Source organism: Selaginella moellendorffii, unplaced genomic scaffold (assembly GCF_000143415.4).
Source record: "Selaginella moellendorffii unplaced genomic scaffold, v1.0 SELMOscaffold_39, whole genome shotgun sequence".
Lineage (NCBI taxonomy): Eukaryota > Viridiplantae > Streptophyta > Lycopodiopsida > Selaginellales > Selaginellaceae > Selaginella > Selaginella moellendorffii.
The window spans coordinates 677,336-700,044 of NW_003314300.1; the positions used below are offsets into that span (position 1 = coordinate 677,336).

Here is a 22,709-nt window from a genome sequence, read left to right on the forward strand (position 1 = left end):
CTGCAACCTAATACAAGCTTAAAGAGGTATATTTGGTAATTTTAAGAAATATCTTCCTCATTTTTTGCTTTATATAAGATTGTGCAATTCTAAAAAGGGGAAAAGTGCATCCTTAAACTAAAATAGACCTAATCATTTAATAATACATAGTTACATAATGTTGAATATTAAGGTATCTTTGACCTTAATTAGTTTAATTACTATATCCTTATAATTTTATAGTAGTAATTTATTTCCAAACTAAGTTGTTAATGAAAATGAGGACCCTTTGGTTATAAGATGTCTATGATAAACTTGGATCTTGTCTCATATTAAATATGATTGGCTCAAGTGACTTAGTAAATTCTTAGATATATTGCATTGGGTATGAATCTTTACATATTTGTCAAATCTAATGCAAACTATAGAGTAGCTTTCACAGAAAAGGAAAATAATTAGGAATAGAGCCATTTGTTAAAATATTCATAAATGGATGAAAAAGAAAGTGATTCTAACTACCTGAATAATGACATTTGCCATTGAAAAGGCACACTACAAAGCACATGCCTTGGGCTTCATCCACTTTACATATTGGTTTTCCTTTGGTTGTGAAGATGGTGGGATGGACTTTGGAGCTACAATCTTGACATTATTCTATTCTAAGAACCCACTTCTTGACTGAGCTAGCTCAAGTGTCAGACGAAGAAAGCACATCCTAATAAGTTAAATCTCTACAATATTTTTCTTAATAAGATATATTTTGCAAATACAAATTTTAGATCTAATCAATTTACCTTTGAGCAATATGGTAGCTCATATACAATCTTTACCATTTTAAAAAACATTTTGTGATAGTCTTTCAAAGTGACATTGCAATGTATTATACTATTATAACTCTTGTTGCCATTGCTTCCACTAAATGCCACAAAACGTATAATCTTGAAAGTCACCACATTACAATTTTTTTAGGTGAGGTAGTTATTTTTCTCTACATGATTTGTTGTGGTCTCAATCATTGCATTTGTCTCTAGAATCATCCCTCTCTTATGTATGGTTTGGCAATGGGATTACTAATGTGGCTCCTCACTCTTGAACTACTGCGAGAAAAATTGCAAAAGTTAAAACTACCAACACTTAGGATGTTTTTCCCAGAGTGCAAAAGGTAATTGATAAAAAGAATCTAGTTTCAAATTTAATATTATGAACCTAACATTGAATGAATGGATTGAAAATATTTGGAAAGAAGTTAATGTTTTTTATATATTTAAAGTGTGCCATTCTGAAACACTCAGCAAAAACAAGTTCAACTCTTTAACTTGGGAGATGAAGAGTGGTCCACCCTCTGTTTTACTGTTTTTTCCAATACTAGTGTATGGAATCAAATTCAAAAACAGTCAGCTACAAGAGGATGGTCATCGATGCCAGGTTTTGCCTTAAATCACAGAGGAAGCCGGGCTTGGAGATGGTGCCACTGATGTCCATGTCACCCATGAGCAACCCCAGCACTCTATACATCACAAGGACGCATTCGTGGAGTTGTTCGTCCCAAATCTCACTAACACAGTCCCGTTTCGATCATACACGCCCAGCGTCACCGTCTCCTCAAGAACAAGCTCGCACTCCCGTCCACTCCCCTTCGTTCTCGCCTGCCACAAGACCTCGTTGCTCGAACTCTCGCTAAACACCGCATTGCAACCTTCTCCCATCTCCAGAACGTACTCGGGCCTTCTCACTGGCAGCGAGGGATTGTTGTAATGAGGGCTAAGAACCTGGCGTAGAGCTCGTTGCTGGCGGCATGGGTGAGGGTGTGATCGTCGTCTTGGGTGTGCATGAGGAAGTTTGCTCCAAGGATCATCAAGAGGGTCAGGAATAGCGTAATCATGACAATAGCTGATCTGATCGATCAGCCCCCCTCCCCCGTTTGCCCCAATTGCTGTAGCCAGAGGGAGCACCTGGCTCGCAAATTCCTCCGGATTCAAGCTGCTGGTTGCACTTGATCAGCTCCAAGAGTGCTTGCTGCTAGCGAATATAATCGGGGACACAAGGGGGATGCAAACGCATTTGAAGTTCAAAAGCTCAATATGCTTCTTTCTGGCACACGAAGTTTCCTCACAGTCTTGTCCAACTCGGAAATAAAGATAGCACGAAATGTGTGCCTCGTACTCCTCGCAACTATAGTCAACTATGAGTTGCGTGCCTCAGACTCTTCGCCCGGACGAGAGAGGCCGGAGCATTCCATCAGTGCATGGTTTTTTTACGGTCTCGATCAGTGATGCGGTCACTATTTGGCCAACGCGATTCCAACCCATGGCAAGCTAGTCTTAGACGGATCTTGACTTTTACCAATGGCAAGTGGGAGGTTCTTAAATTCTCTTCAAAGCTTGGGATTCATATTTCTGTGGCTGTAGCCTACAAGTATCCACTTCCTTCTGATGCAAGTGATTGATATGGCTCGATTTTTATCCGATGTACCTACAGCAAGGTCGGCCTTGGAGCACCTCCTTGGAGGTGTTGCTCTTTAACTTGTCCTTGCAGCAATGGAGAATGACGAAGAGATCCCACTTCTCACTCCATTCCAGCTGGGGCCATTTCTGTTAAATCATAGGTTGCGGTATGGATTTCAAGGAGTTCTTGTGCGACTGACTTGTTTCTTTCCAGAGTTGTGCTCGCACCAATGACAAGATGTCGATCTTACAGGAGCATTCCACAACCTCATGCTGCTGTCTACTACTCGCAACGTGCAACTCCTGGAGGTCTTCTCATAGCAGAAGCAACTGGAGTTTCAGACACGTCCATGGGGTGAGAGTTTGGAGATTCTTTCTAATCCAACGTCTGTACGGTTGTCTTTTACACAGGTACCCTTGTACACCCGGAATCTGGACGCAAGAACAAGTAGAGGCCTGGAAACCGATTGTGAAAGCCGTTCATGACAAGGGTGCTGTGTTTTTTCTTCAAATCTGGCACGTCGGGAGATTGTCCCACACTTGTAAGCTGCTTGCTTGAGAATCACACGCTGGATCACTCTTTCAACATTGCTTTTGTTCTGCAGCTTATCAGCCAAAGGGACAGGCTCCTATATCCTGCTCGAGCAAGCGTGCCCCTGGTCCTTCACCGTCGGGTGACATACTCGAGTACTCCACCCCACGGGCTCTAGAAACTCGTGAGATCCCGCTGCTCATCCAGGACTTTTGCACCGCAGCTCGGAACGCCATTGAGGCCGGCTTCGACGGCGTTGAGCTCCATGGAGCTCACGGCTACTTGATCGACCAGTTTCTCAAGGATGGTATCAACGACAGAACAGACGGATACGGTGGCTCTGTCGAGAACCGCTGTAGATTTTCTCTGGAGCTGGTTGACGCCGTGGCGAAGGAGATTGGTTCCCAGCGCATTGGCTTCCGCTTCTCGCCGTTTTCAAACTTCAGCGACTCAGCGGATTCCAATCCCATGAAGCTAGCTGTTTTCCTGGCCGAGGCACTCAACAGGTATGCTACTGCTTGTTTGTGACTTCTTCCAAGTTTCGACACACTCTATGACAGGTACAACATCTTGTATGTTGCGGAGCCAAAGGTCAAGCTCTCTGGCGAGGTGGAGTCGGAGTTGTGGCCAGTGAGGCGAGCATTCAAAGGTGCGTTCCTGGCAGCCGCGGGATTCGACAGGGATTCTGGGAACGCAGCGATTGAAACGGGGCTGGCCGACTTGGTTGTCTACGCCAGGCACTTTCTCGCAAACCCGGACTTGCCAAGGCGGTTCCAGCTCAATGCCCCGCTCAATCTCTACGACAGGAACACGTTTTTCTCGCATGATCCAGTGGCTGGATACACGGATTATCCATTCCTTGAAGAGTCTACTGGGTAACATCAATATTTTTTATCTATCTTACTCCATTTCTATGCCTTTTCTTTGTAAGATCGTCAGGATGGAAACTTGTGTTGATAGATTGTGAAAACGTGTTAATAGACAATGAGAAACATACTTCGATTGAACAAACGAAAGAAAGCATGATTTAGCATCTTTCACTCAGCAAGTAATCCCCAGATGTTTTTTTCAATTGGATAGCACGTCCACTGCGCATCCCCCAAGTCGTATTCCATCACCCTGCTCGTCTCCAGCGAGTCTTTGTTCTCCATCACATTCACAAATATCTTGCTCACACCGTCAGTGCACAAAGAAATACACCCTTGCCATGCCCGAGCTTTGATCGTGGTCACAAGTTTGCTCCTCGTCCCTTCACCATCCTTGACCTCCCAAATCTCTACTGTCTCAGTGTCTTCAATGTCAAGCGATCTTCCCACCACAAACAGCCTCCCGCCACAAGCAACCATGCTTGATCTCACGTTCTTGTTTCGACCATCGGGCTCAGTGGGCGAGAGAACTCCATCCTTTGGAAAGATATCGTCCCACACATTGTTAACGCTGTCATACGCAATCACCCGCATCTTGTTGTTGAGCCTCCAACCCTTGACACCCTCTGGCACTTTCCCCCTGTAGAACTGGATGCTAGACAAGTAAATTTTGTCCCTGCAGCTGGAGCTCGGCCCAGAGACCGAGCAATGCCAGCCGTAGCTCCGGGCGTCAACTCTGCATGGGCCTATCGGCACGTCCCACGACTTCGTAAGGGAGTTGTATCGGTGTACGTGAGCATTGGATTCTTCCGAGTTAACTGTCTCCAGGAAGAAGTAATACAGAAAGTACGTGCCGGGCGCTTGCTGCTGCTGCTTCAGAGTTATGCCAATGAATTCACAAGGGAAGGGAGAATATTCGTCACTCTCTTTTTGTTTTGTTGCCTTGTTCTGTATATCCTGGCCGAAGGTGGTGATGTTTGGGATTTCCTCCCAGCAGTACGTATCTGTGCTGCCAATATAGATCCGTGCAGGGAATTGTACTAAGGCACGATACTTCCGTAACTCCGGCACGCAAATCAGTCCCAGCTCTTTCAACAACGCTCCTTCCGCAGGCTTACAATCACAAGAACGAGGAAGCTCGAGAGCGCGTACGCTTGAATTCGAGATCAGCCATAGCACTGATCCATCTTGACAAGGCACAGCCTGTCGTGTTATGTGAATTGCCTTGACAATGTGAGGCTTGCAAGGACGATGCTTATGACCCGAAAACATCCTCTTTCCACCCTCTCTTTCTTTGTTAGAACCATAGCTCGACCACTCGTTGCTCTCGATGTGGTACTCAATAACACGTCCCGGAGTGCGTGCTATGATCTTGTGGTTTCCATCACTTGCGAAGAGGATGGTCGTGTTTCTGGCGTTGTAAAAATACTCGGAGATGCAAATCATTTTGTCCGCCACCAATTTCCAGACCCTCAAGAACCTGTGGCATGAGGTTCTACCGATTACGTACAAGCTCCCGCGGCACACAACCAGTGTGGGGTCAATGATTGAGTGACTGGAACGAATATCCCAGCCGCCTTTGTCGACGAGAACTCCCTGATTCACGCCCTCCAGTTCTTCGCTGTCCATGTCATATGTTGCAATATCCATCGTCACACAACTGCCAGTAGCAATGTAAGCCTTGGATCCATCAGCCGCGAGCATAAAAGAGCAGCGTCGCAAATTCCACTCCTTCTTGCAACTCCACAAACCCGTCTCCGAATCAAACACCACTACCCGGATGAAGGTTGAATCTTTGGAGATGAACCCAAACAGCTTGTAAGCAAAGAAGTTCCCCACCACCTTGTGTCTCATAGCAAACCCTATGAAGTATTCACCCCGGCTGATCTCGCTCAGCTGTATGGTTCTCCAGTTTTCCAGCAGTGGATTGCCAACAACAACAAAGGAAGCAGAAAGACTTTTCGAATTATACTCATCCGAGGTCGCCTGATACAAGCACAGAAGGCCCAAAGCGTTTTCGATGGCTCCAACCTCCATGCCTGCACAGTTTTCCGGGAGATTGAAAAACTCCTCAGTATGCGTCGATAGATCATAAGCCCAGAGCTTGTAAGGCCTGTCCCACCGTGGGCTGGACGTCGCAAACAACCACATGGTATAAACCAATCAACCAAACCCTAGATAGAAAAAGCTTTTGGTATAAGCCCTAATCAAGCAAAATGGAGCGAGTAGTGGCGGCCGAGCACGCTGCATTTGGATCTTTCGATGGCCTGCGAAGAGCTCAGCCGCGATCGCGCAGCTGCGCTCCAAATGCCGGCGGGAATCTCACTCCATTTCTATGCCTTTCCTTTGTAAGATCGTCAGGATGGAAACTTATGTTGATAGATTGTGAAAACGTGTTAAGAGACAATGAGAAACATACTTCGATTGAACAAACGAAAGAAAGCCTGATTTAGCATCTTTCACTCAGCAAGTAATCCCCATATGTTTTCTTCAATTGGATAGCACGTCCACTGCGCATCCCCCAAGTCGTATTCCATCACCCTGCTCGTCTCCAGCGAGAATTTGTTCTCCATCACATTCACAAATATCTTGCTCACACCGTCAGTGCACAAAGAAATACACCCTTGCCATGCCCGAGCTTTGATCGTGGTCACAAGTTTGCTCGTCCCTTCACCATCCTTGACCTCCCAAATCTCTACTGTCTCAGTGTCTTCAATGTCAAGCGATCTTCCCACCACAAACAGCCTCCCGCCACAAGCAACCATGCTTGATCTCACGTTCTTGTTTCGACCATCGGGCTCAGTGGGCGAGAGAACTCCATCCTTTGGAAAGATATCGTCCCACACATTGTTAACGCTGTCATACGCAATCGCCCGCATCTTGTTGTTGAGCCTCCAACCCTTGACACCCTCTGGCACTTTCCCCCTGTAGAACTGGATGCTAGACAAGTAAATTTTGTCCCTGCAGCTGGAGCTCGGCCCAGAGACCGAGCAATGCCAGCCGTAGCTCCGGGCGTCAACTCTGCATGGGCCTATCGGCACGTCCCACGACTTCGTAAGGGAGTTGTATCGGTGTACGTGAACATTGGATTCTTCCAAGTTAACTGTCTCCAGGAAGAAGTAATACAGAAAGTACGTGCCGGGCGCTTGCTGCTGCTGCTTCAGAGTTATGCCAATGAATTCACAAGGGAAGGGAGAATATTCGTCACTCTCTTTTTGTTTTGTTGCCTTGTTCTGTATATCCTGGCCGAAGGTGGTGATGTTTGGGATTTCCTCCCAGCAGTACGTATCTGTGCTGCCAATATAGATCCGTGCAGGGAATTGTACTAAGGCACGATACTTCCGTAACTCCGGCACGCAAATCAGTCCCAGCTCTTTCAACAACGCTCCTTCCGCAGGCTTACAATCACAAGAACGAGGAAGCTCGAGAGCGCGTACGCTTGAATTCGAGATCAGCCATAGCACTGATCCATCTTGACAAGGCACAGCCTGTCGTGTTATGTGAATTGCCTTGACAATGTGAGGCTTGCAAGGACGATGCTTATGACCCGAAAACATCCTCTTTCCACCCTCTCTTTCTTTGTTAGAACCATAGCTCGACCACTCGTTGCTCTCGATGTGGTACTCAATAACATGTTCCGGAGTGCGTGCTATGATCTTGTGGTTTCCATCACTTGCGAAGAGGATGGTCGTGTTTCTGGCGTTGTAAAAATACTCGGAGATGCAAATCATTTTGTCCGCCACCAATTTCCAGACCCTCAAGAACCTGTGGCATGAGGTTCTACCGATTACGTACAAGCTCCCGCGGCACACAACCAGTGTGGGGTCAATGATTGAGTGACTGGAACGAATATCCCAGCCGCCTTTGTCGACGAGAACTCCCTGATTCACGCCCTCCAGTTCTTCGCTGTCCATGTCATATGTTGCAATATCCATCGTCACACAACTGCCAGTAGCAATGTAAGCCTTGGATCCATCAGCCGCGAGCATAAAAGAGCAGCGTCGCAAATTCCACTCCTTCTTGCAACTCCACAAACCCGTCTCCGAATCAAACACCACTACCCGGATGAAGGTTGAATCTTTGGAGATGAACCCAAACAGCTTGTAAGCAAAGAAGTTCCCCACCACCTTGTGTCTCATAGCAAACCCTATGAAGTATTCACCCCGGCTGATCTCGCTCAGCTGTATGGTTCTCCAGTTTTCCAGCAGTGGATTGCCAACAACAACAAAGGAAGCAGAACGACTTTTCGAATCATACTGATACAAGCACAGAAGGCCCAAAGCGTTTTCGATGGCTCCAACCACCATGCCTGCACAGTTTTCCGGGAGATTGAAAAACTCCTCAGTATGCGTCGATAGATCATAAGCCCAGAGCTTGTAAGGCCTGTCCCACCGTGGGCTGGACGTCGCAAACAACCACATGGTATAAACCAATCAATCAAACCCTAGCCCTAGATAGAAGCTTTTGGTATAAGCCCTAATCAAGCAAAATGGAGCGAGTAGTGGCGGCCCAGCACGCTGCATTTGGATCTTTCGATGGCCTGCGAAGAGCTCCGCCGCGATCGCGCAGCTGCGCTCCAAATGCCGGCGGGAATCGGGCGCGCTGCGCGCCGATCAGCTGCGTCGCCGATACGAGTAAGTAATTTCCCAGTTTTTCTGGCTGGATCGATCTCTCTTGCTGCTAGAGCACGCCACCAAAGTCCAAAGGAATGCGAACTTGGCCAAGCTTCAAGCTGGATACCTGTTTCCCGAGGCAAGCATTTTCGAATGGAATGCTCTGAAGCTATTCATCTTTTTTTCCCCCTTTTTGGATCAGATTGCGAGAAGGCGCGCCGCGCATCTCCAGAAAAATCCAGATGCCAAAGTTATCAGCTTGGGCATCGGAGACACGACAGAGCCAATACCAGAAGTTATAACAACAGCCATGGCCAAGGTCTTGTTCTTGTTCTTCTTTGTGTCTTTCTCATTAGTTTAGAGCTCGGTATGTTTCAGCGAGCTCATGGGTTGGCCACACGGGAAGGCTACAGTGGATATGGAGCTGAGCAAGGTGAAAAGGTGGAGCTCTATCATCTTGTCTTTGTGTAATTCACAAAGGTGTAACTTTTTTTTTTTCAGGAGCTTCGTGTCACTCTTGCCAAAACTTTCTATGGAGAAGTTGGCATCAGCGAGACCGAGGTCTTTGTGTCCGATGGAGCCAAGTGTGACATTGCTCGTCTTCAGGTAAAACTCTGGAAACAACTTTCCGCTAATGTTTTGCGCAGCTTACGTTTGGCTCGAGCGTCTCAATGGCAGTGCAAGATCCATCCTATCCGGTAAGCTTCAGGTTTATTTCCTTCTTGCTTTTTCCTTTCCGTCTTGTTTCACAACTAAAAGAATTTTCGCTTTTCAGGCTTATGTCGACACAAGCGTGATAATCGGGCAAACCAGCACTTTCCAGAAGGACGTTCAGCAGTATGGAAACATCGTCTACATGAAATGCAGCCCGGAGAACAACTTCTTCCCGGACTTATCAACCCTGCCTCGCACAGACATCATATTTTTCTGCTCTCCAAACAACCCGACTGGCTCGTCCGCCACTCGTGAGCAACTCGAGCAACTGGTCGCGTTTGCAAAGAAAAACGGCTCGATTATCATCTACGACTCGGCTTATGCGATGTACATCTCGGACGACTGTCCCAAGACCATCTACGAGATTCCAGGAGCTAAAGAGGTACAAGGAAAGACTTATATATATATATATATTTTGGAGAGAACTAAAGTTCTCGTGCAGGTGGCCATAGAGACTGGATCATTCTCCAAATACGCAGGGTTCACTGGCGTTCGCCTTGGCTGGACAATCGTTCCCGATCAGCTGCTCTATGCCGATGGATTTCCAGTAAGAAACGACTTTAACCGTGTTATGGGCACTTGCTTCAATGGAGCTTCCAACATCGCTCAAGCAGGAGGCCTGGCTTGTCTATCACCAGAGGGTCTCAAGGTCTGTCAATCTTTCTCCTTTTCGTGTTTAGAAGTTTTTCAAGTTCGTCCTTTTGCTAAGATCTTTGTTATCTCTTAACTTTTCCAGGCAATGCACGACGTTGTTGGCTTCTACAAAGACAACACGAGAATCCTGGTTGACACTTTCAAGTCTCTCGGATTCAAAACTTATGGAGGCACGAACGCTCCATATGTCTGGGTGCAATTCCCCGGCCGAAGCTCCTGGGATGTTTTCTCGGAAATCCTGGAGAAGATCGACATCGTCACGACTCCAGGTAGCGGCTTTGGTCCCACAGGCGATGGTTTCGTTCGAGCCAGCGCGTTTGGCAGCAGAGAAAACATCCTCGAAGCATCACGCCGGCTTAAGTCGCTCTACAGTTGAAAGCTTTTCACGGAGAAAATGAGAAGAGCAAGATCAAAACAAGAACAAAGAACTCCTCCAAGAACTCCAAGTCAGACAAAGCAACGATTTTTTTTCCTGGGAATTTTCCACCGAGAGAGCGATTTGATGTTTCGGGCAGTATTAAATCGTTCTTCTCGTGCCACACCCATCGCAGCTTTTGCGAAAAGTCTATCTTTTTGGCACGAGGAATCTCCCCAGTGTAAGATCTTGCTAGTGTAACCAACACCACCATTAAAAATCTTTGTTGACGATGACGTAGGGGTGGGTCATCCACGTGTAGCGCCAGGATTGACGCCAGCGGAATGTTCTATTGAAGATCATATATTTTCACGATTGTATGGAGTGGAGTTTCTAGGTTTTTCGGCGATCGATTGGAATGGTGGACGATGGCGCCAGGGCCAGCGGCTCCAGGCGCGGTGTCTTCGATTCGGATGACTACGACACTGACAATGGGAGCGATGGATCCTTGGGAAGCAGCGATTGCAAAGGCAGCGATGCCAGCTTCGATGTCTTCTCCAAGATTATCATCGGCGTCTGTGTCATGGAGAAGAAGGTGCGTTTCTTTGGAGCTTGTAGCAGCTACTGGATTCTAGGCAAAGAATGCTCGAGCTCTTTCGAGAGATTTTGGTGATTCTGTTCTAATCCCGTTTTTGGATGAAGGCATTGTCTCCTCCGATGACGGAAATCTTGAATCGTCTACGCTCTTTTGGAGAGTTTGAGGTAAAACTGAGCTGCGATTTTGCGAATGCCGCGTTTTTTGATTCGTCTCTGTGCGGCGTAGATCATCAACTTCGGAGATAAAGTCATTCTCGAGGAGCCCGTGGAAGAGTTAAGTCGCAAAGTTTGACATTTCTTGTTCTTAACGTTTTTTTCTTTTCTCCAGATGGCCCGTGTGTGATTGCCTTATCGCATTTTATTCGTCTGGTTTTCCCTTGCAAAAGGCAGAAGCATACGCGCAATTGAGAAAGTGAGTATCGTTTTCTTTTTTCTTTTCTTTTTTCTCTACTTTTTCCAGATTGTCAAAAAGTGCTTATCATTTCAGGCCTTTTCTTGTTAATGAATTGGAACCCCAGCATCTTTTGCATGACAGGCGCAAAGTTTATTCGGTACTATTCCTTCTTTTTTACTTTCTTTATTGGTGAAGGGACTACAACTTTTTTCGTTCTCGTTGTGTGTAGCGGCTGGAAGAATATGGGATAACCATTCCAAACTATGCTTTGGTGAATAGAGAGTTTCCAAACCAGGAACTGGAATATTTCTTGGAGGAAGAGGATTACATCGAAGTGAATGGCAAAAGAATTTTTAAGCCATTTGTTGAAAAGCCTGTGAATGGTGCGTATAGAACTTCATATATACAGGTTTCACTAAAGTGGCTATGCAAGCAGGAGATAATCACAGCGTCATGATCTACTATCCTAGCGCTGCTGGCGGTGGAATGAAAGAGCTTTTCCGCAAGGTGATGAAGCATTAAGCAAAATGTAACCTCTTACCCGATGTATTAATGCCGCAGATTGGAAATCGTTCAAGTGAGTTTCATCCCGAGATAAGACGAGTTCGAAGAGAAGGCTCTTATATCTATGAGGAGTTTATGCCAACTGGGGGAACAGATGTCAAGGTAGACAACTCAACTTCTTGTTCTTAGCAGCCGCCTCTTCTGAACTGCAGGTATACACTGTTGGACCAGAATATGCTCATGCTGAGGCACGAAAATCACCTGTTGTTGACGGGGTTGTTTTGAGAAGTCCCGATGGAAAAGAGGTACAAGAAGTTGTTTGTTTCCTAATTCTTAAAATAGCTTGGCACAGATACGATACCCAGTACTACTGACGCCAGCCGAGAAGCAGATGGCCCGAGAAGTCTGTGTGTCTTTTGGCCAAGCAGTAAGTACATTTGGTAACTTCCAAGTGGAAGAGTTCTCATTTTAACGTTTTGGCAGGTGTGTGGTTTTGACCTCTTGCGATCTCAAGGGAGGTCTTATGTTTGCGATGTCAATGGATGGAGTTTTGTAAAAAACTCGTACAAGTAGGCAATGTTGTCCATGTTAAACTTGCTGCAACTTGCTTTCTTAGGTACTACGATGACGCTGCATGTGTTTTAAGAACCATGTTTTTGGAGGCTAAGGCACCACACCTTTCAAAGATTCCGCCCTGCCTCTCCTGGAGCGAACCCAGGCCACTTGAATTACCACGACAGGGAAGTAGCGTGATGTCCGGTACTTTTGGACAATCCGAGGAGTTGCGCTGTGTCATAGCCGTCTTACGCCAGTAAGTGTTCCTTTTCTGCCTCCATTGTGCTCACTTGTCAGCTGTCAGTGGTGATCGGACCCCCAAGCAGAAAGTAAAAATGAAAGTCACGCAAGATAGGCTACTGAACTTAATGCTAAAATATAACGGCGGAAGACCAAGAGCGGAGGTAAGCTAGCTCAGAAACTTTAATATGATTTGCTAATGCTTTCTATGCAGGCAAAGCTGAAAAGCGCTGTTCAATTGCAAGATCTTCTGGATGCTACAAGAATGCTTGTACCAAGAGCAAGGTTTGAGTTAGATCTTTTCCCTTCGCCCGAGGATTCTTATACTTGCATATGATGTTTCAAGATCTGGAAAGGAAAGCGACAGTGAGGCTGAGGACCTTGAACATGCAGAAAAATTGCGACATGTCAAGGCAGTTTTGGAAGAGGTACATACTAATTGTTGGTACTGACTTGTTCTAATAACTTGTTCTAATAGGGTGGCCATTTTTCTGGGATTTACCGGAAAGTGCAACTTAAGCCTCAAAAGTGGCAGGAAGCCACAGATGGTGAAGAGGAAAGACCAACTGAGGCGCTTATGGTTCTGAAGTACGGTGGTGTTCTTACACACGCCGGAAGGAAACAGGTTCGATGTGTAATGAATTTTACATATTCTCACTTTGCTGCTTCCAGGCCGAAGAGCTTGGACGTTCTTTTCGGAACACTATGTATCCAGGTAGAGTTTAACTATAGCCTTAACCGAATTTTCATTGTTCATTTTTTTGCAGGGGAGGGAACTGGATTGCTTCGTCTGCATAGCACTTATCGTCACGATTTAAAGATCTATAGCTCGGATGAAGGGCGGGTGCAGGTGATCGTTTTTCTCCTTTTCGTTCTTATGCAGATGTAACATGATAATCGGTACCAGATGTCATCTGCAGCCTTTGCAAAAGGTCTTCTTGATTTAGAGGGCCCCCTGACGCCTATCCTGGTACTATAACTTTGCAGTGACATTATATGGCCTCACCATCTTTTGGCAGGTTTCGCTTGTAAGCAAAGATTCACCAATGCTTGATGGACTAGATACAGCCAGTATCGAAATGGAGGAGGCGAAGGTAAAATAATAGTCGTTGATGTATGCTTTAACAGTTTGCTTGCAGGCCAAGCTGTACGAAATCATGATGGCTGGCCAATCATGTTGCGAATGCACAAATGAGCCTTGGATGGTAGATGGCGCTGGACTACCTCCCAACGCTCTGGAGTTGATGAAGGAAATGGTATTTCTTTCCTGTTTTTGGAACAATCTCAGCATTGACCCGATTTTATAGGTACATCTGACAAAGAAAATTACCGCACAAGTCAAGCTCCTCTGCAAGGCGGAAGAGGAGCGGCTGGCCGATGGTTTAAATGAAGAAATACCTCCATACGATCAAGCCAGGGCTTTGGGGAAGACGAACATGGATGTGGACCGAATTTCTGCCGGTTTGCCTTGCGGCAGTGAAGGCTTTCTTCTTATGTATGCACGTTGGAAGAAACTCGAGCGTGACATATATAATGAGCGTAAAGAGTAAGTGGTCTATTAGTGTTATCAGACGTGAGGCGAATTTCCTGATTTGCAGGCGCTACGACATAAGCAAGGTTCCGGATGTGTACGATTCTTCCAAGTAAGGAATGTTCCTTTGACTGCATTATATCTTTCTCACGATTTCTCGCAGGTACGATCTTCTACACAATGCTCATCTAAAACTGGATGGTCTCGAAGACCTTTACACGGTGGCAAAGGTGCAATGTCAAAACGGATTTAAGGAATGCTAAATTCGTGTTCGCATGTGTCCAATACAGGCACTAGCAGATGGAGTCATACCGAATGAATATGGTATAAACCCAAAGCACAAACTGAAAATTGGATCGAAGGTACTGCTTATTGATACTTTATACGCGTTCTAATCACTCTCCTGCTTCCTTTGTACCTAGATTTGCCGTCGATTGCTGGGGAAGATTTTGATAGATCTGAGGAACACCAGAGAAGAGGCTATCAGTGTTGCAGAGTTGAAAAACGAAGAAGTTAAAATAAATCCAGATTCTGTTGGCCCACCCAAGGGGAAACATGAGGAGGACAATAAGTCTCAAAAATCTAGTGTGAAGAGTGATTCTCGGAGGTCCAGTTTGACGAGTGAGAAGTCTAATACAGACGATCACGACGACAAAGAAACGCAATATCGCCTCGATCCAAAGTAAGTTTTTTCTTTCGTTTTCTCTTTGGATCGCTCTAAACCACTTTGATGTTTCTACACAGATACGCAAATGTTAAAACACCTGAAAGGCACGTCCGCACTCGGCTGTACTTTACTTCGGTACGCTCCTTTTGTGCTCGTCAATTTCTTAACTTGGCTGTACCGCTTTGATATCTAGGAATCCCATATACACTCGCTGATAAACGTGCTACGTTACTGCCATCTCGACGATTCGTTGGAAGGAGAACCTCCACTTGTATCAACTGAGGCGCTGGAGGAGATTTTCGAGACAAAAGAGCTTGACTACTTGACTCACGTCGTCCTACGGCTTTACGAAAACACGGAGGTAAACGAATTTCACCTTTGTTTTGCTGTGGACTTACACTTCTTTCATTTGCTAAAACGCAGGTAGCGCTGGAAAGTCCTCGGCGATTTAGAATCGAGATTATGTTCAGCTGTGGTGCTGCTTTGAGTCCTTTGGAGGTACATTACTTGTGACAAAAGTTTAGAGCGGTGCTAATGCGAGATATATGATCCAGGCATCCCCACGGTTTCGGGATCACACACTCCCGGTGCTGTCGCCCTCAACACTCCAGGAAGAGGGAGCTTTCCTGTCCTTGAACAGGCTGGAGAAGATGATCCGCGCGTTTGCCATGCCGGCGGAGGACTTCCCTCCGGCAACAACGCCGCAAGGATTCTCGGGGCTCTTCGTCAAAGGAGGTGGTGTTCTCGAGCGCCTTGCTAGCCTGTGGCCGTTTAATAAGAACGCCAACCTGAAAGCCTGAGATATGATTGACAAGCTCTTCCACCGTTCCGATGACTTGACAACATCAAAGTAAAGTTTTGACAACGAGGAACAAACAGTAAGTCTGGTCGGTAAGAGGCTGATTTGCGAGTGACGGTCGAGGATGGTCTGGTTTTCTCTTTACCTTCCGACTAATCTATAGTTTTTGTAGGCTTAGATATCATCTAAGTCCTTGAACTGGTGCCAAAATTTTCCCAACTGGCTAGTTCGCTCAAGAGGAGGTACTGTTAATTTGCTTGCTTGTTCTTGAGAGGCTTTTCTTGGTTTTCTTGTCTCTGTGTTGTTGAGCTGTCGGGAAATTTATAGCTTGTTCTTGGCGTTTGCAGGGAAATTTATGGCAGCAAGGTCTAACTTTCCACCCAAGTGCTTACACTTCAAGCGCTAGAAATTTTGTAAATGTAAAGTGCGGTTTAAGTTCTTTCGAATATAACCACCTCTTGCTTAAGTTTATATTCTACCACCTCTTGCTTAAGTTCATATTCTAAGTTTAATATATAAACTACGACCACGAACTTAGCAAGGCAATCTGGCATGGGCGTGTTGGACGAGTGGAAGAGATCTCTCAAAGCAGACCTCAAGTCCGGTAATCCATCGTCAACGTCCATCCCGCACTCAAGTAAGACTCGACACACTCCAGCCTTCCGAGCGCTGCAAGCACTGCGGAGAACCGTATACCCCCCTGGTTTCACGTTGATATTGCTGGCCGCCTTTGCCATAATTCGCAAGATCTCTTCATCTTCATTCAAGAACGCCGCTCTGGCAAACGGGCAAAAACCGTCGTAAGTCGGCAGCATTGGATCGTTCGCCAATTCTATTCGATTCAGCGCAGCGATGAGGGGGAGCCAGCCCTCCGGCGAGGTCCGGTTGGGATCCATATGAGGGAGCTTGAGCAAGAGCTCCAGATGCTCGGGATCGCGAGCGTTGCACAAGTGCTTGCTGTTGAGAGTCTCGACAGGCCGCGCCATGGGCTTGAAGAGCGTGACCAAGTCATCCATTTGATGGGCGCTGAACGGCCAGGTGGGTACGCCTGGAAAGAGAACCAACCATACGAGTGACAATGTAAAGGATGTGACAAGAAAGAATGTTACCTGACCAATGAAATATCTCATCCGGCGATGGAAAATCTGGGTCTGCCCCGTTTTCCAAAAGATACTGGACAAATCCATCACCAGCAGCAGAAGCACCCAGTCGATGGTGCCGCTTCACTGCTGCAAGAAGCGGGGCCTCTCTATTCTCGCCTGGGACCAGCATGTTTAAGCTGTCTACGAGTGGCTGCGTACGCAGTTTCCAAGTCCGACTCCGTAATGGCTTGCACGAGTCGCGCCATTCTCTTGCCGAGGGTCAGAGCCCCGGTCTCCCATCCTCGACCGCACAGCTGCGACAAGATGAGCCTGAAACCCGGTAGGCGAGGAACGAACGCTCCCACGTCGATCGATATTGGTGACTCGAGCGCAAGTAGCTCCTCGCCTTGGTGGTCGTAGACAAGAGCGCAAGTAGACAAGAGTGCAAGGACTTGGAAAAACCAGAGCATGGTCACCCCTCCGGTTAGCTCTTTGCCGCCGCTGCCCTCTCCTGGGGCAAACACGACAACGAAGCTCATGAGGTTGGCTTGTGGTTGCTCCTCTTCATCCTCGCTAGAATGGTGAGCGTCGTCTACAATAGTGAACACGGGAGCCAGCACACTATCTCCTCTACGAATGGGCTCATCATCGTGTGAGCACTTATGTGACCACAAAAGATCATTCATCGCTTTCCGCCTCTTACGATAGTTGTCCGTAAAACTGACTGTCTGCCATGCCTCTCGTTAGCACGATTGGATCACGGAGTGATTGCATCCTGTCATCCTCGACCTGCACTAACATATACAAACTTCACTTCAGAGTGCTCAGGAACCTTGCTCCCCGGCTTTCCCCTCGGCCGCTGTCGCTTCATCGTAATCCCAAACCTAAAATGAAGGATAGCTTTTATAGTAGGGGAACTAGGATTTTACACATGAGATCGTTCCTCAATCAATCCACTCCATATCATATAGGACCTTGAACTGGTGCCCCAACTGGCTAGTTGGGGGGTAGCGTTTTGGCTGCTAATTTACTTGCTTGTTCTTGAGATGTTTCAGCGTGCCATGAATCTTATAAACTTCAAAGGTGGCATTGTGCTTGTTTATGATGGAGCGTGCGTATTGGCAACAAAATTCTCCTGGAAGGTATAGGTGATGTAGAGGGGTGGCAAAATGCGCTATTGTTTTTGCTTGTCAAGGAACACTTCCATGTGGCTCTTTGGCAAGGTTGCCAAAGGTTTTCTCAATTTAATGGAGGATTTATTGGAATTGTCTCCATGCTCCTCACCTACAATTTCAGAAGTTTGCCAATTTCCATTGTTTTCATATTGTGTATGAGCTTGGATCATATGACATCCAGGTTTGGAAGAGATAAACAGATGAAATATCATTAAGCTCCTTGACCCAATGCTTGTACGATTAAGAGTGTACAATTTAAGGGTTTACTTATCCAGTTTTACAACTATCTGTCTGTGTATTCTCTTGATTCACTTGAAACAAATGTCCTTAGATGATACATGACTACCTGTAGCCCAAAAATTCTCCACCAGGCCCTTCATCAATTGCTGTACTCAATCACTCCTTCACTTATGACCACCTAGTGCCTATCTACCAGCTTCTGATCCTTATCATCTTCCTCCTTGCTCATGCAGCTGGTAGGTTTCTCCTATGAATCCCAAGAACATTTGCAAGAGTAGTGTTTGGAATGTTGTCACCACCAATGGTCATGGAAAGAATTGCTCTCTTTGCAACTAGATGATCGCATGAACGTGCTCTCTTCATTAGTTGAAGCGATTGATGAATGTTGACGCACGTTTTCTTCTTAGAGTTGCTTGTCAAAACATTTTCTAGTAGACTAATTATTGGGCAAATCACTTTGTTGTGGCACGCTAGAAAGCTATGGATGATCAATGCTTTTGTATATGAATCATCCTGTCAAATAAGTCCCCTATAGCTTTGGCCTTTCTTCTTACTTTTATCATACTCATATACTCATGATGAAGTATTCCCTACTTGATATAGGTGATCTTTGGTTTTATCATGATCACTTGAAGTAGTGGCCATCCTGAAGACAAATTAAGAACTTTGGTTAGATATGAAAGTAATTAGAAAAAATACTATAAATATCTTACGAGATATGTGTTGTTGTTGCTACTACTTGTTGGTGCTTCTAGTTGCTGTTGCACCTCTTGCTTATTGCTGCTACTAAGCTCACTGGCCTAGAAGGAGTAGGGCTGTCAGGCATGATCCAGCTACTACTTGATAGGCACGATCTTATTGCTGCTAACTAATTGCTACTAGTGTTAAGGCTTGGCTGGTTGCTCCCTTGGTTGTTGCTACTACTGCAAATTGCTGCCACCGCTGCTTGCTATCCACTGCTACTGCTTCTTGCTGCCCTTGCCATTGGTGCTACTAGTGTTGCTACTTGCTGTTCCTACTGCTTTTTCTTGCTACTGCTGCCATTGTTGGTGTTGCTGCTTGCTGGCCCCGCTGTTGCTGTTGGTGCTATTTCTTGTTTGCCATCAATGCCGCTATTGCATATTGTTGCCACTACTATTGTTGCCCCTACTGCTGTTGCTGTTGGTCCTGCTCTTTGCCACTAGTGTTGCTGTTGGTGCTACTAGTGCTGTTGCTTACTACCAATACTGCTTTGCTTGTCACACTGCTATTGGTGTTGCTACTGGTGCTGGCGCTGCTCCTTGCTACCACCGCTATTGTTAGTGTTGATGCTTGCCCCACTATTGCTGCTACTTGCTACTTTCTACTGTTGCCTCGATCACACACTAAGATGCTCCATTCTAAACCATAGCCGAATCAATCCACAAATGTAAGCAAGGTGATGGTAAGTAGGAGGAGGGGAGGAGAAGAGGAGGATTGGGAAGATGAGCACTGCATATAAGTTGCCCCATGACAATGCTCCACACCTTTTCATAAGTGATAATCCAAGGAATTCCCAAGTTCATGAAATTTAGAAAATTTCAAGTTTATGCAATCTAAGAAATATTCTCCCTTACCAAATCAATAAGCAATCAATGCATGTTTCTGTGTTTTTAGGCATTGCCTGAGGTGGTGATGTGGCTTGCTATATGGTTCCTGTAGGTTGAGGTAAACAAGAACCAAGTAAGCCTTAGTTTATGTTTGTTTCAACTTACTTAGTGCATTTTTAAATGTAGAGTAGCATTTGGGGGAATATTAATTTTTTATTTCATCACTTCCCAAGTAGCCATTAGTTTTTCATTAGCTTTTGTTGTTCTCCATTAAGATTTAGCATAGTTTTCCATATAGGACCTTTTCTAAATTTGAAAATTGCAACACTAAACCTCTATATTGTAAAATTAATTTTCCACCACCCTATAGTTATTAACTCTTTGGAGGTTTCCTTATTGAAATCCTCCTCATGTAAGGATTTTTTATCAACTGATTTTTATTTGACTAAAAGCTTCATCTTTGTAAGTAATTTAATGTTAATCTTTGCTCGTTTATGCTTTATCTTAGCCATCTTCTAGTGATTTGCCTTTATCCTTCATTATAACTGAGAAAATGGCTTTGATACCAAATTGTAAACCATAATTTTTTTTTTCAATTTGTCAATTTACCTTGCCTTTCTGACCACCTTTACATTAGCCATAATTACATTATTAATATCCACTTCTATTGTATTAGCTCTTATTTAGTTCTATCTGGTTTCAATAACTCACGACACAAGTTACAAAGTGTGAGCCATTTCTTCATGGATTCCACTCCATCTGATTTCTTTTCTGAAGTATCTTTTGAACATTTCCTTAAAGGGCCTCCCTAGCAAGTTTAGCAAATGTTGGGCAACATATTTATAAGCTGAAGTTGGTGGTAAAGATGCTTTGAAGTCACTCTTAAAAAGAAACTCATGAGAGATCATGTAGAAAGCTCTAGAAAGTGGCAAACCTAAGGAAAAAAGGACCTAAAAAATCACAGCGTTCCACAAAAGCATCTAGAGATCTTGCGAGGGTTAGGTCTCCTGGAGCTCGCAAGAGGGCAGGGAGGTTCTTAACTCTCCATCAGGCCCATTCCCCCATCCATCACATAAGGTCGTAGGATAACCTTACAGTTTTGAGGCCTAGGTCATGATCCGACATTAGAATGCCCTCCATAAAAATGTGAAGCGTCATTGGGTGGTATAAGTTTTCTACTCACTGTTGTGGACCATAGTGCATGACCCACTCAAGTGCCAGAGCAACATAACACTTCATCTTTGTACATCTGCTTCTTAATGTCCTGAGAATGCTCTACTACTATGTTCTCATAAGTTGAGATGGGGTAGTATATACCCACACTGGCAACAGCTAAGAGAGAAGGTTTTTCAGCCAGCAAGCACACTTTTAATGCCTAATTGATGCACAAAAGCCACAAAATGACTCCTCATGACCAAAAAAAAAGGTGGAGGCACAGCACTGTAAGGCCTTCTACTTAATCCAGTCACAACCTCCATATTGGGCAAATGTGGTGAAAGTGGCTGGCTCTAGAGGAGCTGTGCATGATGTCTTCAGCTATGCATTGCCAACACCCCTATACCACATCCCAAAGACATGATCGAGGACATTGGCTGCAATCCAGCGACTAAGAAAGAGCTCGACCAGCTTCTCGCTTTCTTTGTGATGGTGACGAAGCAGGAGCACATCATGAATGTGGTGCTGGCATCCTCGGAGAACTTCTTTGGGACTTGGCTTGCGGGCTACATAGGCAGCCTCCGAGCGGACACATCATAGTAAGTAGAGAAGAGGCATTGCTAGATTGCCCGCCCCCGCCCCCACCCCCCCGACTGAAGCTGCTGATGGGCTCGAGGTTAGACCACATAAGCCCCTCTTCCACCACTAAAAGCCAGCCCTCTAGCTCCTCTAACCCAATTGTGCCTCAGTTGGAAAGTCAAGTAGCAAAAACGAGCCAGATGTTCACTCCCAGATGACAAGAGTGAGAGACATAATAGAGACGATAAGAGTTTGTACCGTAAGAACTCTAAACCATGCTACCAGTATATCCCCAAAACATTATTTTCAAGGATAACCAAGTGGAACTGGAGCAACAACTTCAACTTTGCGTCTTACAACTTCAAGGACAATGCACTCATAATTTGTTGGTACTGCTTTCTTCTACAGGCTGCTGCTGCTTTGTTTCCCAGGCTTACAGATCATAGCCCGGTCAATTACTTGTCCGGCTTGGGCCTGCTTTGCTCGCTGAAAAGGACATCTTTGCTGGCCAAAGAGTACTTTAATTAGAGATTTTTATTGGTTCTAAACCTGAAATTAAGAGTTTATTTTGTCTACAACCAAGTGACCAAAGAGTTTTGTCTGAAATTCTTCCTGTGAAATATTTTTTTTGCAGCAGCGCCTACACCAAGCAAGAGCTCCTCGCGCATCACATGGGCTACGAGCAAACATGGAAGTTCTCATGGATTGCCGCAACCCCCTCTTTGCGAAAGGCCTTACATCACTGGGGACAGCCTTGGAGGAGCTCTGGCGGTGGTGTTTTGGACGCCATGAGGTGGACGAAATTTTGGTTCTTAACTCAATGTACTCTGAAACGGAGATTGATATCGTCAAAGGGAACCTGCAGACAATGTAAACTAGGGTTCAAAGCTTTGTTTTTCTGCGAGTGCTGTCGTGGGTATTTTCGTTGAGACATGGCTTTGGTGTTTTGTTCCTTGCAGATCATAGCCCTGAATGCCGTCCGGCTTGGGCTCGGCATCTTTGACGATGGCCAAATCTTTAACCCAACACACTTGTTTTTTTGGTTCTAAACCGGTGTTATCAAGAGATTTTGTCTGACTTTGCTTTTCAGAAGTAAAGAGTTTTGCCTGAAATTCTTCCTTTGAAATATTTTTTTGTCTTGTGATAATTTTATTAACTTTTGAATGAGTTACTAATAATTTTATTCAGTGAATATTACCAATAAATCTTTCTCCTTGTATATTTCTTGGCGGGTGCAGAAAGACTTGAATAGTCAGTCATACCCAGGCATTATATAGCTTACACAGCCCTGGAGAAACATAGAAGAAGATCCATCATGGAGCCTCCTCTATCCTTAGCATTTTTGAGGGCGCCAAAAGCTTTTACATACCACCGCACAGCTCTTATCATGTTGATTTGAATCCTGCTTATGATGCAAAGTTGGATGCTGAAGTTGACAAATGGTGTATGGATTTTTTAAACCTGCA

At 45.4% G+C, this 22,709-nt stretch overlaps 3 protein-coding genes across 7 annotated transcripts; all 3 read left to right on the forward strand.

The window, feature by feature from the left end:
• Window positions 1–2,286: 2,286 nt before the first annotated feature.
• LOC9659814 (12-oxophytodienoate reductase 1) lies at window positions 2,287–3,966 on the forward strand. Of its 2 annotated transcripts, none has more exons than XM_024684025.1 (5): window positions 2,287–2,590; window positions 2,677–2,778; window positions 2,835–2,965; window positions 3,029–3,461; window positions 3,516–3,966. In XM_024684025.1, exons 1-5 carry the CDS (start codon window positions 2,517–2,519, stop codon window positions 3,832–3,834), a joined length of 1,059 nt encoding a protein of 352 aa, XP_024539793.1. In that variant the 5' UTR covers window positions 2,287–2,516; the 3' UTR covers window positions 3,835–3,966. The 2 variants fall into 2 exon arrangements, with proteins under 2 accessions (XP_024539793.1, XP_024539792.1); XM_024684024.1 differs by having other exon boundaries at window positions 2,287–2,584; window positions 2,638–2,778.
• Window positions 3,967–8,289: 4,323 nt separating this feature from the next.
• On the forward strand, window positions 8,290–10,453 carry LOC9659815 (probable LL-diaminopimelate aminotransferase, chloroplastic). Its single transcript, XM_024684051.1, has 9 exons — window positions 8,290–8,455; window positions 8,506–8,573; window positions 8,637–8,753; window positions 8,813–8,875; window positions 8,936–9,040; window positions 9,082–9,132; window positions 9,210–9,530; window positions 9,591–9,797; window positions 9,885–10,453. The coding sequence occupies exons 1-9, from the start codon at window positions 8,311–8,313 to the stop codon at window positions 10,176–10,178; spliced, it is 1,371 nt and encodes a 456-aa protein (XP_024539819.1). The 5' UTR covers window positions 8,290–8,310; the 3' UTR covers window positions 10,179–10,453.
• Window positions 10,454–10,560: 107 nt separating this feature from the next.
• LOC9659545 (inositol hexakisphosphate and diphosphoinositol-pentakisphosphate kinase VIP1) lies at window positions 10,561–15,915 on the forward strand. Of its 4 annotated transcripts, XR_002993396.1 has the most exons (32): window positions 10,561–10,752; window positions 10,860–10,919; window positions 10,981–11,027; window positions 11,083–11,166; window positions 11,242–11,305; window positions 11,378–11,531; window positions 11,585–11,655; window positions 11,710–11,814; window positions 11,865–11,957; window positions 12,005–12,079; window positions 12,136–12,221; window positions 12,269–12,463; window positions 12,512–12,611; window positions 12,662–12,732; window positions 12,794–12,875; window positions 12,926–13,072; window positions 13,120–13,162; window positions 13,215–13,297; window positions 13,355–13,417; window positions 13,467–13,541; window positions 13,587–13,703; window positions 13,755–13,993; window positions 14,046–14,090; window positions 14,142–14,208; window positions 14,269–14,340; window positions 14,401–14,660; window positions 14,723–14,780; window positions 14,839–15,006; window positions 15,069–15,143; window positions 15,200–15,523; window positions 15,617–15,686; window positions 15,792–15,915. XR_002993396.1 is itself a non-coding variant. In XM_024684004.1 (31 exons), exons 1-31 carry the CDS (start codon window positions 10,576–10,578, stop codon window positions 15,848–15,850), a joined length of 3,216 nt encoding a protein of 1,071 aa, XP_024539772.1. In that variant the 5' UTR covers window positions 10,561–10,575; the 3' UTR covers window positions 15,851–15,915. The 4 variants fall into 4 exon arrangements, 1 of the variants encoding a protein (XP_024539772.1); XR_002993395.1 differs by having other exon boundaries at window positions 15,200–15,686; XR_002993397.1 differs by lacking the exon at window positions 15,617–15,686.
• The last annotated feature ends 6,794 nt before the right edge of the window (window positions 15,916–22,709 follow it).